The following is a 17,804-nucleotide window of genomic DNA, read 5'->3' on the forward strand; positions in this document are numbered from 1 at the left end:
GAGAGAGAGAGAGAGAGACAGGGACGAGCATGAGGGTGAGTCGGTGGGACCGTCCTGGTGTGCAGTCAGTCCACTCCTACACTCACATTCCTCTGCTTTACATGGAAGTCAATGGGACACACACACACACACACACACACACACACACACACACACACACACACACACACACACACACACACACACTTTTGGGTCCACCTGCAGTCACTTTCCTTAACTCGTCACTATGAACTCGTCTGAACGCGAGGCTTCGGGGCTGCAGTACCACTCCAGGCCTTGAGGGGCGCTGTGACTCACCAAACACACAGAAAACACAGAAAAAGACACGGAATATCACGTAACTCCGCCCCCCGACATGTTAATGAGCTGCGGGGCTCGTACAGTGGTGAGGTGACATGATAAACAGAGTGTAATACAGAGTGTAATACAGAGTGTAATACAGAGTGTATTAACAAGTGTAATACAGAGTGTAATAACAAGTGTAATAGAGTGCTACCCTCAGTGAAGCGTCTCCATCATGGTTCTGCTCTCAGAGCCTCTCCAGCTCCTCACAATGGCTCCACTGTTATCAGCATTATATTCATCCTCAGCCCTTCATCTCTCTCTCTCTCTCTCTCTCTCTCTCTCCATCTGACCCCATTCCCTCTCTCACACACTGCTTGCTGCTCTCTTCTTCTATGGACCCCCCCCCTCCCCCCATCACCCCCATCACCCACCTCCACCTCTTTCCCTCCATCTTTTATTCAATGACTCACTTCACAGTTGTCGGTTGTTTGTCTGGACGCCTCCTCAGTTCCTCTGAGACGGAGGAGGACACGAGGACACGAGGACAGGAGGACAGGGAGGACAGGAGGACAGGGAGGACAGGGAGGACGTCCAGACCTCCTCAGGTCTGCTGGACTCACCTCTGACACACACACACACACTTGGAAGCAGATTTATAAATGACTATTGTCATTATTAGTTATAGTTGCTGGATTATTCTGCATATCGATGCATGAAATATTAATTTTCTATTATGTTTGCTTGCAACAACTTTTCAACCAGTGTTATTTGTAAGAATAGAGATTTTAAAAAAAGATGATTTTTCTCCACCTCGTTTTGTTCTCCAGTAACAAAACTGCACCGCCAGTCACATTCATCCGTGACTCACGTGAACTGGGCGCCATCTAGTGGTGGTTTTATGCAATTTGTCTATTTAAAAAGAGCAGACGTGCTCGTGCAGGATCCGTCTGTAGAGTCTGTTCATCATTAGAGAGACTTTCCCTCTAAATCATTCTGTCATGACTCCAAAAGGCTCTTTATTTATCGAACACTTAAAGTGTGTGTGTGTGTGTGTGTGCGTGCGTGCGTGCGTGTGTGCGCCTCTTGACAATTCTCTTATCTGGACGAATCAGACATAATTGAATAAAGTGATTTATTGTTGTGACACCAAATGAACGACTTAAACGTACCGAGACATTCAGCAGAGTATTAAAGTAATATTATCCTTAAGAGTATTAAAGTAATATTATCCTTAAGAGTATTAAAGTAATATTATCCTTAAGAGTATTAAAGTAATATTACAGTTGAAAGGGGCGCATGCGTGGAAAGCTAGTTCACTGCAGAAAATGCTGCACGTGCACCACATGCTTACATTTCGGTTTCTAACATTGAGAATAACATGAAAACCACTAAATTAAAAGTACAAGTGCAGGGTGGAGGAGGGTGGAGGAGGGTGGAGGCAGTGGGCAGACTGGACGCTGCGCTGGCAGCAGACAGGGAGGAGGGCCTTACCTTCACTCTGCTTCCCTGGAGTCTGAAAACATAGATATAAAACACGTAGAATCCAACCCTGCACGTCTTCTAGCAGGGATCTCTACGTTCCTCTGCAGCAGCAGACCGGTCCAAGATGGCGGCGCTGCCGCACGTCACAGGGAGCAACGTGAGGCAACTCGTGTTTTATATCTATGTGTGAAACTCCGTTACAATGAAGATTTTCCTTCACACCTTTTTTTCTTCCCCAAAGCTTGAAATAATTTTCACGATTTAGTGAGAATAGCGGAAGTTGGAACGTTTCATCCACACAGGAAGTTGCAGGAAGTTGCAGGAAGCATCAGACATGTTTCCTCTCAGAGTAAATCAGAGTCTCAATAGAATCAACTTCATTAACGTGATAAAACATGGCCGCCTTGTGACGCGTCTGCACTTTACAGTTTTTTTTTTACTTTAAATAAACACGCTTGCCGCCACCAATGTTTAGTTCGCCGAGTCACAGAAGACGTCCGTCCGTTCGCCGGCCGGCCCGTGATGCAGCGGCGAGCCGGGAGTCGGCAGGGAGGCCTGTGATTGGTCGGTCCTCGGGTGGAGGCGGCGGGACACAGCGCCCCCCCAGTGATCAGACACGCCATCAGGAGGCCGGTGGGCTGTGCCGTAGATATAAACACGAGACGCCGCACGGCCTGTTGACGCCACGTGCCTCCAGAGCCGCCATCTTGGAGAGGTCGTGACAAACAGACGGATCCCCGGCGAGAAAATCAAGCAAAGACTAGCAGGCGAGCTACGAGCGTTTCCGTGGATCTTCTAGCCTGGGGATCTATTGGTTCAGCACAAGAGGGCGACCTCGCCAAGATGGCGGCGCTGGAGGCTCGTCACAATCGGCATCCAGTGTTTTAACACCTCTACAGGAAGCTGCCGCCCAGACTGAAGGGCGTGAACTTCTGGGCCTGCTGGGCGCCGATCTCGGCCACGTACAGAGCCCCGGTGCTCAGGTCCAGGTCCACCAGGTGGGGCTTCACCTCCTCGGCCAGCTGGATCACGCTGACCACCCGGCACTGGCCGATCAGGCCCACCGGCGGCGCGTCCAGGAGGGAGATCTGATTGGTGTTGAGCTGGACCACCACGAAGTACTTCTTGTCGGGGGTCAGGCGCACGGAGTAGGGGGCGTCCTCGGTGAAGCAGCTGCCCCACGTGCCCAGCCAGTCCCCCGTCACCGAGTTGAAGACCTGGATTCTCTTGTTGCCCCGGTCGGCCACCCACACCCGCTGGGCGCCGTCCACCGTCACGCTGTGGGGGATGTAGAACTGGGCCAGGCCCTGCCCCCGCTCCCCGTGCATCCACAGCACCTCCCGGTCCTTGGACAGCTTGACGAGGCGGTTGTTCATCCCGCCGTCTCCGTCCACCACGTAGATCTCCCCCGAGTCGTGGACGAAAACCTCGGCCGGCTGGTCGAACTGCAGAGGCTCCAAACTGGAGCCGGCCTTGCCGGGCGTACCGAGGACCTGGAAGAGTCGGAGCCGGGAAGGTCAGCGTCGCCCCAGAACATCAAACCAGCACAGCGCGGCGCGTCGGTACCAAGTGGAACCCGCCGGACTCACCTGCAGGAGCTTCCCTGATGGGGAGTACTGCTTGACGCAGTGGCCGTACGGCCCCGTCCCTACGTCGGTGATCCACACCGTCGGGTTGGACGAAGCCGCGTCGGCGAGGAAGATCCCGTGAGGCATTTCCAGGGTGGTGGTGTTCCAGGACATGAGGAAGTCTCCCTCCGTGGTGAACACCAGCACCTTGGGCACATTGTCACCTGGGGGCGCAGCAGGACAGGAGGTCAGGTCTCGGGCCCCTGGTAATACAGGCTCATCAGGCCCCTGGTACTACAGGCGCATCAGGCCCCTGGTACTACAGGCTCATCAGCAACGAGGGAACATCGACCAGACTCCTGAGTCTTTGGCTCAACTTTAACCCTTCAAACATCAAAGACTGAAGTTTAAATCTTTGACTTGGAGGCAGAGTCTATTTTTGTGACGTCACTTCAGGACTGGTTCTCTTGGTTTCTGGTACGATTCAACGTTAGAGACTCAAACATCCTGAACACTGGTGTCCCTCAGGGCTCCGTCATGAGACCCCTGCTGGACGGAACACCAAACTGTGCTGGTGCCACCAGGAGCACCGGGTGGAGGAGCATACAGGGCCGGCTGCCTTCAAGACCAGGAACCAGGGAGGACCAGGAAGAACCAGGTAGAACCAGAAAGAACCAGGGAGAACCAGGGAGACCCAAGTAGAACCAGGGACAACCAGGTAGAACCAGGGACAACCAGGTAGAACCAGGGACAACCAGGTAGAACCAGGGACAACCAAACAGAACCAGGGAGAACCAGGCAGAACCAGGTAGAACCAGGCAGAACCAGGTAAAACCAAGGAGAACTCGGGAGAACCAGGTAGAACCAGGGACAACGTGGTAGAACTGTGGAGAACCAGGGAGAACCAGGGAGAAGCAGGTAGAACCAGGCAGAACCAGGGGGAACCAGGTAGAACCAGGGACAACTAGGTAGAACCAGGGAGAAGCAAGGACAACCAGGTAGAACCAGGGACAACCAGAGACAACCAAGGACAACCAGGTAGAACCAGGGACAACTAGGGAGAACCAGGCACAACCAGGGAGAACCAGGCACAACCAGATAGAATCAGGGACAACCAGGGAGAACCAGGTAGAACCAGGTAGAACAACTGCTGCAGGGACTGAAGAGGCTGAACTCGGAGTTTCTCACATTCTTCAGTTCAGACTGATTTCGGTCACGATATTTTCTTTATTAAGTTTAACGTCTGGAGGAACACGAGTGACACAGTCTGACTGACGTGTTGTTCTAATGTGGAACGTTGGAGAACAAGTTCTACCTGAGCTCCAGCAGGTAAACAAATGACGTAAACTCACCCGCCTGCAATTTTCTTTTTTTTTTTTTTTTTACAATGAGAAATGTCCGGGAGTACACGACTAAGTACAGTGTGTATTTCAACAAATCAACACAACAACAACAACAACAACAACAAGCCAAGAGTGGAACAGGGGCGGGACCCTCGACCCGGAACCCGTGAGGCTCCGCGCGAGCCCCGCCGAGCAGGTGAGCAGGTGAGCAGGTGTCACGTGACCTCGCCTTACCTCTCTGCGCCACATACACCGTCCCCGCGTGCCGGTCGACGGCCACCCCGAACACGTCCCCGCCGAACAGCTCCGGGCTGCGGGGCCAGCCGGGCTCCAGCCTGTAGAGCGGCCGGCCCAGCAGCTGGTAGTCCGGGGGGGGTCCGAGGAGGCCGGGGAGGCCGGGGGGGCCCCGCTGCTGCTGCTGCTGCTGCGGGCTGCTCAGCGTCCCGTACAGCAGCACCATGAGCAGCGCCACCGACACCATGCTGGAGGCCAGCAGGCACGTGTGGCCCCTGCGGGACGCCCACATGACGGGGAGGAAGAGGAGGATGAAGAAGAGGATGAAGAGGAGGAGGAGGAGGAGGGTTCTGGGCCCCCTGGTCCACTACCACGTCCAGCTGAGGCTCCGCTTCCTGTCTCCGAATTCACACAACACAACAACGACGTCATGTAAAGTTACCGAAACCATCCGCAGCGCTTCCGCTGCACCTACCATAATAAAAGCCCGCTCGAAGGTTCCCCGCGTCACAACAGTGCAGTGATCGATATATGATCAGTTCTATCAATTCCCTTGTTCCTGCTTTTCCAATACTGTTAGATATAACGTGTTTATTAGTAGTTGTAGTTATAGGCTTAATATTACGACTACTACCACTAATAATAATAATATTGTTGTTTCCTCCAATGTGTTATATCGTTTTAAAAAAGGACAAACAAAAGTAAAACAAAGATTTAGAATCTTCAAGTTTTCTTCTTTTTTTTTTTACTGAGACTATTTTCTAAATTAATTCTAACTTTAATCTCTCTCTTGCTCTCTCTCTCTATATATATATATATTTGTTTCTTTCTCTTTCTCTTTCTATGTGTGTGTTCCTATATCTGACGTGGTAATAAAACAACATCTCGAGGGAAAAATCTACAATAAATTAATTTTGTTATTTAAACGTTATTACTGTGTTTTCTTCTTGCGTCTTGCTTTAAGGTAATTTTTCGGTCTAAACGTGTTGTTTTTAAGGTTTTTCGAGGCTGGGCGGTGGCACGTGGCGTCGTACTTGTGACGTCATGACGCATTCACGCAGCTGGTGTTTCGGATTAAGTGGTTTCCTTGTTAACTGGTAACCAATGTCCCCTGGCGTCAATCTTTGCTGCTCGTAACAGCAGTTTTTTTTTTTTTTTTAACCGACAGAAGTCCCGTCGAAATGCTGTTTCACCGCGTTCTTAGTGAAGTTTCCAAGTGTCGTATCTTTTTTTGAGTCTCTTTTTTAACGTCGGTCGTTACCAACAGCAACGACGGGCGCTTAAGGAAGTCGATCACCAACTAACACGGAAGCCAGTCAGTCCGAAACACCGTCGCTTCCAGTCCACCGAGGTGCTGTTGAATTCTACTTCTAAAAACTCTTTATTTTTGGTCGCGGAGCGAATGACAGTCCGCGGGGGACAAAGAGCCGTTTCATGTAGCGTGACCCCCCGAAGCCTGGACGCCATGGAGGTGGTGGAGAGCCCGCTGAACCTGGTAGGTGGAGGGGCCGGACGGCTCCGTGTCGGTGGCTGTGACCGCAGACGAACCTGACCGAGCGGGGAGGCGAGCTGCGTTAGCCCCGTTAGCCTCGTTAGCTCTGTTAGCCCCATTAGCCTCGTTAGCCGCGTTAGCTCTGTTAGCCTCGTTAGCTCCTGGCAAAGCTGCTCCCTCCCCCCGTTTTCAGACACATTCGTGCCAACAAGAGGATCAATAACGTGACAGGCGGCTGCGATCGGTTGAGTTCGATAAGAGGCCCAACGAGGTGTCACGAGCCGCATTAGCTCCTGTTAGCTGCTAGCTGTTAGCTGCTAGCTGTTAGCCGGCAGCTCGTCCGGTGTTACGATGAAAACTGGTTCCACGTCACAAACTGATTCCCCGCTAGAAACGGATCGTCATCCAGCGCCACGTCTTCTTAAAGCTTGACTTTTTAAATTTTCACAATAACTAGTATTGCAATAATGTAGCCTCCTTGCATTATTTATATAGATATATATATATAAATACAAAATATAACTTCACCAACGACAACACCCTCTATATTTCCACAGGACGTCTTGAGGGAAGCCGAAGTTGGGTTTTTTTGCGCGTCTTTCCTGGACGTCACATGAACGTCAATATAAAAAGTAAAAGTGACTCCAAACCCTCCAGTGTGACTGAATCAGGTGAAACCTTCCAGTCTGGCTGCTTCTACATGAACCTCCGACACTTTGACACCCGTCAACCACAAGACAGTGACGCCACACGGACACATCAGAGTCTCATTGTCGGAGCTCCGGGCCTGAAATGTAATAATAGTTTCTCCACGTCGCCTGCTGCTGCTCCTCAGTCATTATTTTATCGTTATTTATTTTCCTTCGTCGATCTGAAAGACGCAGGAAACGGAAACTAGTCCTCATGACGTTTCCTCTGAAACACGTGAAGACGTCCCAGAGCTTCTGACGTGTGACTATAGCGTGTTGGCGTGGCGGCCATCTTGGATGAGGACCATGACTCCTGCAGCAGCGACTCGTAGGACGGTTGGAGTTTATTGTTGTAAACAAGTATTCTACCCCCCCGCCCCCCCCAGGCTCACCAGCAGAGCAGGAAGGCGGAGCGCCTGGTGTCTGCTGGGAAGTACGAGGAGGCCATCTCCTGCCACGCCAAGGCAGCAGGTAGGTCATCCTCTTCCTCCTCTTCCTCCTCAGCCCCAGTTTCCTCTCCTTCACCCTGCTGTCACTATTCTAGCCTCCGTCCACTAGAGGGCGCTCCAGCAAACTCCTCCCACAGCAGTGTGGTGGAGCAGCAGGAGGAGCGCGGCCATAGACGTATAGAACTAGACTTGTATGAGCAGGAGTCTCCTTCTAAATTCCGACACGCCGTCTTCTTCTGTGTGCTGGGTGAGTCACAGCGCCCCCCCGAGGCCTGGCATGTGTACTGCAGCCATGTAGCCTCGCGTCGAGACGAGTTCCTAGGGACGAGAGGACGGAGGTTTTATTTTAAGAACCTCCGGGGAGGAAAAAGACGGCGTTGGCCGGTGTGGGCGGAGCCTCGGTGTCTGGTCAGCTGATTGGTGAGAACGTCTTCCTCTGAACCTCCTGATGTGTTTCAGATCTACTGACCGAAGCCCTGAGGAGCACCGAGTGTGAGCAGGTGAGAGTGTGTGTGTGTGTGTGTCAGTTCAAATTATTTAAAGAGCGTTACCAATGACCCCCCCCCCCCTCCCCTCCCCCCCCCCAGGCTCATCTGTCCATGGAGCTCCAGAGAGACGGTCACATCAAGCAGCAGCGTCTGATCCAGGAGCGTTGGAAGCGGGAGGTCCGTCGTGAGGCCACCAAGGCTCGCCACGGCCCCTCGGCGCCCCCCGGCGGTGGTGGTGGTGGTGGTGGTGCGGGGCAGCAGCAGCAGCAGCAGCAGCAACAGCAGCATCCCCAGCACCCCCCCACCTGCTGCCCCCCCGGCGGGGAGAGAGAGTACGACACCCTGCTGTACCAGCTGCAGACCCGGCAGGGCGGCGGCGGCGGTGGCGGCCGGGCGGCGGCGGCGGCGGCTCCGCCTTGCCCCGGGTCCAAGACCAGCAAGGACGACAAGACCCGGCTGGAGGAGCAGCAGACCACCATCCAGGACCTGCGGCGCCTGGTGGACCACCTGCTGAGCGACAACCAGCGTCTGGCGGCGGAGAACGAGCTGCTGCGCTCAGACAACCTGCGGCTGCGCTCCGACGCCGCCGACCTGGTGGAGCGCTCAGAGCTCTGGGTGCTGCCGCAGGCCGGGGGGGGCAGGGGGGGTGGGGGAGGGGGAGGGGGAGGGGGAGGGGGCGGCGGCGGCGGCGGGGGGAAGGGCAAGGAGATCGCCATCCCCCAACTGCCCCCCCTGGAGATGCCGGCCCAGGAGGACCTGTGTCTGGACGACCTGCCGCCTCTGGAGCTGCCGGAACATCTGAAGGACGAACTGCAGGAGCTGCTGGACAGAGACAAGCTCTGAACACACACACTCTGAACACACACTCTGAACACACACACACTCTGAACACACACTCTGAACACACACTCTGAACACACACACACTCTGAACACACACTCTGAACACACACTCTGAACACACACACACTCTGAACACACACACACTCTGAACACACACTCTGAACACACACACACTCTGAACACACACTCTGAACACACACACACTCTGAACACACACTCTGAACACACACACACTCTGAACACACACACACTCTGAACACACACTCTGAACACACACTCTGAACACACTCTCTCTGAACACACTCTCTCTGAACACACTCTCTCTGAACACACACACTCTGAACACACACTCTCTGAACACACACACACTCTCTCTCTGAACACACACACACTCTCTCTCTGAACACACACACACTCTGAACACACACTCTCTCTGAACACACTCTCTCTGAACACACACACTCTGAACACACACTCTCTGAACACACACACACTCTCTCTCTGAACACACACACACTCTGAACACACACTCTCTCTGAACACACTCTCTCTGAACACACACTCTGAACACACTCTCTCTCTGAACACACACACTCTGAACACACACTCTCTCTGAACACACACTCTCTGAACACACACACTGAACACACACACACTCTCTCTGAACACACACACACTCTGAACACACACTCTCTCTGAACACACTCACTCTGAACACACACACTCTGAACACACACTCTCTCTGAACACACACTCTCTCTGAACACACACTCTCTGAACACACACTCTCTGAACACACTCTCTGAACACACACTGAACACACACACACTGAACACACACACACTCTCTCTGAACACACACACACACTCTCTCTGAACACACACACACTCACTCTCTGAACACACACACACTCACTCTCTGAACACACACACACTCACTCTCTGAACACACACACACTCTGAACACTCTCTGAACACACACACTCTCTGAACACACACACACTGAACACACACACACTCTGAACACACACACACACTCTCTGAACACACACACACTCACTCTCTGAACACACACTCACTGAACACACACTCTGAACACACACACACACTCTCTCTGAACACACACACACTCACTCTCTGAACACACACTCTCTGAACACACACACACTCTCTCTCTGAACACACACACACTCTCTCTCTGAACACACACACACTCTGAACACACACTCTCTCTGAACACACTCTCTCTGAACACACACACTCTGAACACACACTCTCTGAACACACACACACTCTCTCTCTGAACACACACACACTCTGAACACACACTCTCTCTGAACACACTCTCTCTGAACACACACTGAACACACTCTCTCTCTGAACACACACACTCTGAACACACACTCTCTCTGAACACACACTCTCTGAACACACACTCTCTGAACACACTCTCTGAACACACACTGAACACACACACACTGAACACACACACACTCTCTCTGAACACACACACACTCTGAACACACACTCTCTCTGAACACACTCTCTCTGAACACACACTCTGAACACACACACTCTGAACACACACTCTCTCTGAACACACACTCTCTGAACACACACTCTCTGAACACACTCTCTGAACACACACACACTGAACACACACACACTCTCTCTGAACACACACACACACTCTCTCTGAACACACACACACTCACTCTCTGAACACACACACACTCTGAACACTCTCTGAACACACACACTCTCTGAACACACACACACTGAACACACACACACTCTGAACACACACACACACTCTCTGAACACACACACACTCACTCTCTGAACACACACTCACTGAACACACACTCTGAACACACACACACACTCTCTCTGAACACACACACACTCACTCTCTGAACACACACTCACTCTCTGAACACACACACACTCTCTCTGAACACACACACTCACTCTCTTAACAAACACACTGAACACACTCTCTCTCTCTGAACACACACACACACACACACACAGCAGTGTGAAGCTCCAGGGTGACGACGTTACAGATTTCAGCTCTTCAGGGATCAGACCTGAAGGAAACCATGAGGATCGAAATCCAGAGGATTTTCTCCGTCTGTCTCTCTCTCTCTCTCTCTCCATCTGTCTCTCTTGGTCTCTCTCTCTCTCCATCTGTCTCTCTTGGTCTCTCTCTCTCTCTCTGTCTCTGTCTCTGTCTCCTCCTCTGTCTCCTCTGGAGAGAATGTGTCTCACCTGGACGACAACCGAGACAATTCCTACACAAAGCGTCTCCACAGGAAGACAATTGTACTGGAACCTTCAGGAGCTTCTCCTGTTGCATTGTGGGAGTTTCCAGACTGACGAGGCTCCGGGGCCGTGGGACAGGAAGCTGCAGCTTCACGTCTCCGATCGTCTTCAGTCCAAACTGGAGATCATTTGATCAAATATCAGTTTTCTTTGTGTGTTTATGGTACCGAGTTCTAATCGTCTGACGTTTGGAACGAACACACACACACACACACACACTTCGGCATTAAACAGTGAATCAAATGCGACTCTTCTCGGCAATCGTGTTCTTTTTGGAATTAATGCATTAATTTAAAGTGTATTTATTTCTGTCTTTTTTTTTTTTTTTTTTTGCTGTGATTTCATTTTGCACTTCCCAGAAATAAACAGAATCAAACCCCAGTTTTTAGTCATTTTGTTCTCCGGGTCTCATCGTCTCGTCCTGTTAGGGGGCGGAGCCTCCAGCCTGGGGGCGTGGCCTCCTGTCTGGGGGGGGCGGAGCCTCCAGTGAGACAAATATTCACTTTATTTCATCTGTCGTTTCTCTAGAAAAGCAGATTTTGTTCTGAATTGTTCATTTAAAAACTTTGATCTTCAGAGACTTGAGGCTTCAGTTTACTTCCTGTGTGTGAGAGAGTGTGTGTGTGTGAGAGAGTGTGTGTGTGTGTGTGTGAGAGTGTGTGTGTGTAAAAACGACACGGAGCCGCAGCAGTTTGGATAAAAAGGTGCAATTCAACAGTTGCAGTACAAGAAAAGATCTTTGGCTCACACAAAAATTCAAAGATGAACTGAGAAGAAACCAGCCACTCAGAAGGTGTGCAGAGCGATGGACACGCCCCCTTCCGACTGGACACGCCCCCTTCCAGCTGAACAAGCAGTCCATTAAGTTCCCCACAGCAGAGCGTCCCCCGTCTTTGAGACGTTCTTCGTTCCTCTTCGAGCAGAAAAAACCTTTTGTCTTTTCTAGAAGCTTCGTGTCTTTTTCTTCTTCTTCTTTCCCTCCAAGTTTCACGTTTAACGTTTTCATCAAGTTTCCACAATAAAAAAGCAAAAAAGCAGCAGAGCCGTCGGTAAAAGCAAAGCAGCGGCCGGAGGGTGTCCACAGGAGGGTGTCCACAGGCCCGTGTCCACAGGTCAGTGTCCACAGGCCGGCATCCAGAGGTACGTGTCCACAGGCCCGTGTCTACAGGTCTGTGTCCACAGGTCAGTGTCCACAGGCCCGTGTCCACAGGCCCGTGTCCACAGGCCGGCATCCAGAGGTACGTGTCCACAGGCCCGTGTCCACAGGCCAGTGTCCACAGGCCGGCGTCCAGAGGTACGTGTCCACAGGCCCGTGTCCACAGGCCAGTGTCCACAGGCCGGCGTCCAGAGGTACGTGTCCACAGGCCCGTGTCCACAGGCCAGTGTCCACAGGCCGGCGTCCAGAGGTACGTGTCCACAGGCCCGTGTCCACAGGCCAGTGTCCACAGGCCGGCGTCCAGAGGTACGTGTCCACAGGCCCGTGTCCACAGGCCGGCGTCCAGAGGTACGTGTCCACAGGCCGGCATCCACAGGTACGTGTCCACAGGCCCGTGTCCACAGGCCGGCGTCCAGAGGTACGTGTCCACCGGCCAGTGTCCACAGGCCCGTGTCCACAGGCCGGCGTCCACAGGCCCGTGTCCACAGGCCGGCATCCAGAGGTACGTGTCCACAGGCCCGTGTCCACAGGCCCGTGTCCACAGGTCGGCGTCCACAGGCCCGTGTCCACAGGTCGGCGTCCACAGGCCCGTGTCCACAGGTCCGTGTCCACATGCCGGCGTCCACAGGTCCGTGTCCACATGCCGGCGTCCACAGGTCGGCGTCCACAGGCCGGCGTCCACAGGCCGGCGTCCACAGGTCGGCGTCCACAGGCCCGTGTCCACAGGCCGGCGTCCACAGGTCGGTGTCCACAGGTCGGTGTCCACAGGTCGGTGTCCACAGGCCCGTGTCCACAGGCCCCTGTCCACAGGTCGGTGTCCACAGGCCCGTGTCCAGGACTGTCCCTCCTGGTTGGTGGAGCTCAGTGGACGCGTCCAGCCGGTTCTCCTCACTATGGAAACGTTCTCCTGACAGAACCCGACACAAAGTGGAACCGCCGGCACCAGGCGGAACGTGACGGGCTGGTCTGCTGGTCTGCTGCCCCCTTGTGGTCCACGGTCAACAGACGGCAGGAAAAAGACGTATAAAAAGCAAAAAAGAGGGTTTTCCTGTCCTGGACAGTAAATAAGTTCACTGTGGGCTCGTCCTTCACTCTCACATCTCGTCACCGCTCAGAAGAATGTTTAGTGAAGTTCTGATACTGGTCCTGGTCCCGGTCCTGGTCCTGGTCCCGGTCCTGGTCCCGGTCCAGGTGTGTGATGGGAGGTGTGTGGGGACACTTCCCACTCCTCACAGAGGACGTCTCCCTCCACAGTCGTATTAAAGCAACCACCCAAACGTCTATGATTATTGAATAAGTTTAAAACTGAACGAATAAAAAGACAAACGACACAAAGACCCACGCTGGTGCAAGGCTGGTGTGTGTGTGTGTGTGTGTGTGTGTGTGTGTGTGTGTGTGTGTGTGTGTGTGTGTGTGTGTGTGTGTGTGTGTGTGTGTGTGTGTGTGTGTGTGTGTGTGTGTGTTCATATCCCGTAGTTGACGGAGGTCAGCGCCGTTCTCTTCTTGGCTTTAATCTTCAGAGATCCATAACGAACCTGCAGATCAGTGAGCAGACAAGTTAATACCACTTATTATCATGTTATTAAGTTATTTATCACGTTATTATGAGGTTATTTATCATGTTATTACCACTTCATTATGACGTTATGAGGTTATTTATCATGTTATTATGAGGTTATTAGGTTATTTGTCATGTTATTATGAGGTTATTAGCAGATTATTAGGTTATTTATCATGTTATTACCACTTTATTATGAGTTATAAGCAGGTTATTAGGTTATTTATGTTATTATGAGGTTATTAGCAGGTTATTTATCAAGTTATTATGAGGTTATTTATCAAGTTATTATGAGGTTATTAGCAGATTATTAGGTTATTTATCATGTTATTACCACTTTATTATGAGTTATTAGCAGGTTATTAGGTTATTTATGTTATTATGAGGTTATTAGCAGGTTATTTATCATGTTATTACGGTAGGTTATTTATCATGTTATTACCACTTCATTATGAGTTATTAGCAGGTTATTAGGTTATTTAGCATGTTATTACCACTTCATTATGAGTTATTAGGTTATTTATGTTATTATGAGGTTATTAGTTATTTGACTCCATGAGGACTCTAAATGGACTCGTCCAGCTGTGACTCTGGACCCTGGTCTTACGTCTTTCCGAGCTCTGGACCGGGTCATCTTGACGCTCTGCGAGCGTCTCAGTCCTCGCTGGGTGACGGCCTCGTCCTCGGAGAAGGTGGGCTCCATGTCCTCGTCCGTCCTGTCCTCCTGGTCGTACAGGTACTCTGCAAAAGGGGGCGGGACGGTGAGCCTTCACGTCCACAGCGAGGGACGGCGTCCTGACACACCGAGTCGCGCGACTGGAAGGCCAGACGTCCGCTCGAGCGGGAACGCGTGTCCAGAGGCAAGGCGTCCTACCGTCTCCGTCCCCGGCGTCGCCGCTCTGCGTCCTCCTCACGGCCGGGTTGCCGGCGTGGGCGGTGTAGTGGTACAGTGGGTTGCCCCGCTCGTCCTGCTGGCTGATCTGCGTCAGGTCGTGCATGCTGAGGCTGCGCAGCTTCTCCGTGATGGCGCCTTGACCCTGGGGGACACGAGGGACCACGTAGACGTACGTCAACTAGAACAGTACTTTTCAACCTTCTTTGAGCCAAGACACTTTTTTCTTCTCGAGGCGAATCTGGAGTCACACCTCCACCCGGAAATGTTAAAAAGTTAAACTCTGCAGCCTCTATTAACAATATAAAGTCTTTCTCATCAAAGACATCAAAGTCTTTCTCATCAAAGTTTGATCAACAGGAATCCAGTAAATCCAGAAAGCAAGGACTTTTTTTAATAGTGCCTCCCTCAGTGTGAAACCTGGACCTGATGGATGAAGAGCTGAGATCCTGGTTTTCAAAAACTTCTCCATCACTGTCACTGACACAGTACTTTGATACAAGATGGTAGCAGGAGGTGGAGATGAACCACACTGACGTCTGTCACTTTACATTTCACCGGCAAAGTTCTGTGCTGCCCTCTAGTGGTGAAGAGTATTTATACATGATTACTCTGCAACACACTGTCGCTGTGAGAACAAATGTTTTTTTAGAAAATAATGTGAAATGTGATAATTTCCCACGACTCAGCTGACGATCTGGAGGAAACACCAGAGGTGGAAAAATTATTGATTACCCAATGAAAAGTCATTTAGTTTGTAGAGTTAATAGACCCGAGACACTTTTTAACTTTCCAGGAAGTTGTTTTAATAAAACAATTTTAACTCATTTTACTCAAATTAACAAAATACCAGTGGCAATAGAATATTTGAATGAGTATTATAATAATAATAGTTTGCCCAATGGATTATTCATCAACGTTACATTATTGAAATGACATTAAAAGTCCTTAAATAAACGTAATAACTGCCGGAAATAATGGAATTTTACATGAATGGGCAGGAAAGATTAGAGATTTATTGCTTTTTAAAAAAAGTTCTTTCTTAAAGCAGGTTGGTGTGTTTCCGTAAAAACAACAACAAACAAATTACAATGACTCAGAGGGAAAATGATGACTGATGAATATTAACCACGAATGGACAAGAAATACTCAAACGATGAGCAACACCGACGGCAACAAGGCAACAAGGCAACAAGGCAACAAGGCAACAAGGCAACAAGGCAACAAGCAACTGAACCACAAAATGTGGGAAAACAAAAGTTAAAATGTAAATGAAGTTTGAAAAAGTGTAAAAACAAACCAAACAAAACCTCCAAACATCAGGGACACAAATGGAAAAGTAGGGGGGGGTGGGGGGGGGGGGGGGGGTAGGGGGGGTCCACACTGACTGGACTTTACCTCCCAGAGCAGCTCGCCTCTGCACACACACCCTGGAGAGGAGGAGGAGGAGGAGGAGGAGGAGGAGAAAGAGGAGGAGGAGGAGGAGGAGAAAGAGGAGGAGAAGGAGGGGGAGGAAGAGGAGCAAGAGGAAGAGAAGGAAGAGGAAGAGCAAGGAGGAAGAAGGGGAAGAGGAGGAGGAGGAGGAGGAAGAGGAAGAGGAAGAGGAAGAGGAAGAGGAAGAGGAAGAGGAAGAGGAGGAGGAGAAAGAGGAGAAAGAGGAGAAGAAAGAGGAGGAGGAGGAAGAGGAGGAGGAAGAGGAAGAGGAGGAGGATGAGAAAGAGGCGGAGGAAGAGGAGGAGGAAGAGGAAGAGGAGGAGGAAGAGGAAGAGGAAGAGGAAGAGGAAGAGGAGGAGGATGAGAAAGAGGCGGAGGAAGAGGAGGAGGAAGAGGAAGAGGAGGAGGAGGAAGAGGAAGAGGAAGAGGAAGAGGAGGAGGAGAAAGAGGAGGAGGAGAAAGAGGAGGAGGAGGAGGAGGAAGAGGAAGAGGAAGAGGAGGAGGAGGAGGAGAAAGAGGAGGAGGGAGGATTACTATAGCAACACCACATCATCATCAGTAAACTAACCAGCTCAGGTTCCTGGTTAGTGGTGAACAACCACCGCTGGTGAATTCTGCTTCACAATGAGAGGAAGAGTCATGGAAGGATCAAACAGCGACGGCGCCATGAGCGCCTGGCCGCCGCCATGAGCGCCTGGCCGCCGCCATGAGCGCCTGGCCGCCGCCATGAGCGCCTGGCCGCCGCCATGAGCGCCTGGCCGCCGCCATGAGCGCCTGGCCGCCGCCATGAGCGCCTGGCCGCCGTTATGAGCGCCTGGCCGCCGCCACGAGCGCCTGGCCGCCGCCACGAGCGCCTGGCCGCCGCCACGAGCGCCTGGCCGCCGCCACGAGCGCCTGGCCGCCGCCACGAGCGCCTGGCCGCCGCCACGAGCGCCTGGCCGCCGCCACGAGCGCCTGGCCGCCGCCACGAGCGCCTGGCCGCCGCCACGAGCGCCTGGCCGCCGCCACGAGCGCCTGGCCGCCACACGCCACTTCTCCCTGTGGTACCTTCCTGACGCCTCCTGCTGAGAACCCAGAGAGTCAGAAGGCTACAGTCTTCATACTGGAGATCCACATCAAGCTAGCTTTGGCCCTCCTGCTCTACGGGAGGATTCTGTCCTCCTGAGGACGCCTGAGGACGCCTGAGGACGCCTGCCATACCGTATGACAGGTGGGCCGCCACAGTCAAACTCCACACCTCAGGATTACTCCAGACGCTCAGGAGTACTCCATAAATACACACATCTTCAGCTCCAGGTCAGATTGAGCCTGAGAAGCTGACGTCACACCGTCTCACCACCAGGGGGAGCTGCAGTGCTGCTGCTGCCTCTGACCTCCTCAGTCTGGTTAATGAGACCAGGAAAACCAAGTGAAATAATAAAGTAACAGTAGTAACAGACTCAGCAGTAACAGACTCAGCAGTAACAGACTCCAGCAAAAAACAGACTCAGCAGTAACAGACTCAGCAGTAACAGACTCAGCAGTTACAGACTCCAGCAGTAACAGACTCCAGCAGTAACAGACTCCAG

At 51.9% G+C, this 17,804-nt stretch overlaps 4 protein-coding genes across 4 annotated transcripts in view; 2 read left to right on the forward strand and 2 right to left on the reverse strand.

The window, feature by feature from the left end:
* Positions 1–1,427: 1,427 nt before the first annotated feature.
* LOC308146028 (NHL repeat-containing protein 3-like) lies at positions 1,428–5,333 on the reverse strand. The gene is made up of 3 exons (XM_080517658.1): positions 4,913–5,333; positions 3,357–3,559; positions 1,428–3,260 (listed from the first exon to the last, which is right to left on the reverse strand). The coding sequence occupies exons 1-3, from the start codon at positions 5,202–5,204 to the stop codon at positions 2,661–2,663; spliced, it is 1,095 nt and encodes a 364-aa protein (XP_080373784.1). The 5' UTR covers positions 5,205–5,333; the 3' UTR covers positions 1,428–2,660.
* Positions 5,334–6,251: 918 nt separating this feature from the next.
* Positions 6,252–8,914, forward strand: nrbf2b (nuclear receptor binding factor 2b). Its single transcript, XM_080517248.1, has 4 exons — positions 6,252–6,407; positions 7,480–7,564; positions 8,002–8,042; positions 8,130–8,914. Exons 1-4 carry the CDS (start codon positions 6,315–6,317, stop codon positions 8,871–8,873), a joined length of 963 nt encoding a protein of 320 aa, XP_080373374.1. The 5' UTR covers positions 6,252–6,314; the 3' UTR covers positions 8,874–8,914.
* A 2,059-nt stretch (positions 8,915–10,973) lies between these two features.
* On the forward strand, positions 10,974–13,876 carry LOC308145489 (uncharacterized protein; the record flags this gene model as incomplete). Its single annotated transcript, XM_080516945.1, has 4 exons — positions 10,974–11,003; positions 12,253–12,378; positions 12,463–12,924; positions 12,981–13,876. 4 exons carry the CDS (start codon positions 10,974–10,976, stop codon positions 13,377–13,379), a joined length of 1,017 nt encoding a protein of 338 aa, XP_080373071.1. The 3' UTR covers positions 13,380–13,876.
* The window catches only part of reep3b (receptor accessory protein 3b), a 21,838-nt gene continuing 17,780 nt past the window's right edge, over positions 13,747–17,804 (reverse strand). Inside the window, exons 6-8 of the mRNA XM_080516931.1 lie at positions 14,785–14,947; positions 14,518–14,651; positions 13,747–13,887 (exon numbers count right to left, since the gene is read on the reverse strand). Coding sequence (XP_080373057.1) covers positions 13,816–13,887; positions 14,518–14,651; positions 14,785–14,947 — 369 coding nt within the window. The 3' untranslated portion in view covers positions 13,747–13,815. The remainder of the gene's footprint in view (positions 13,888–14,517; positions 14,652–14,784; positions 14,948–17,804) is intronic.

This window comes from Blennius ocellaris (genome assembly GCF_963422515.1).
Source record: "Blennius ocellaris genome assembly, chromosome: 21".
NCBI lineage: Eukaryota > Metazoa > Chordata > Actinopteri > Blenniiformes > Blenniidae > Blennius > Blennius ocellaris.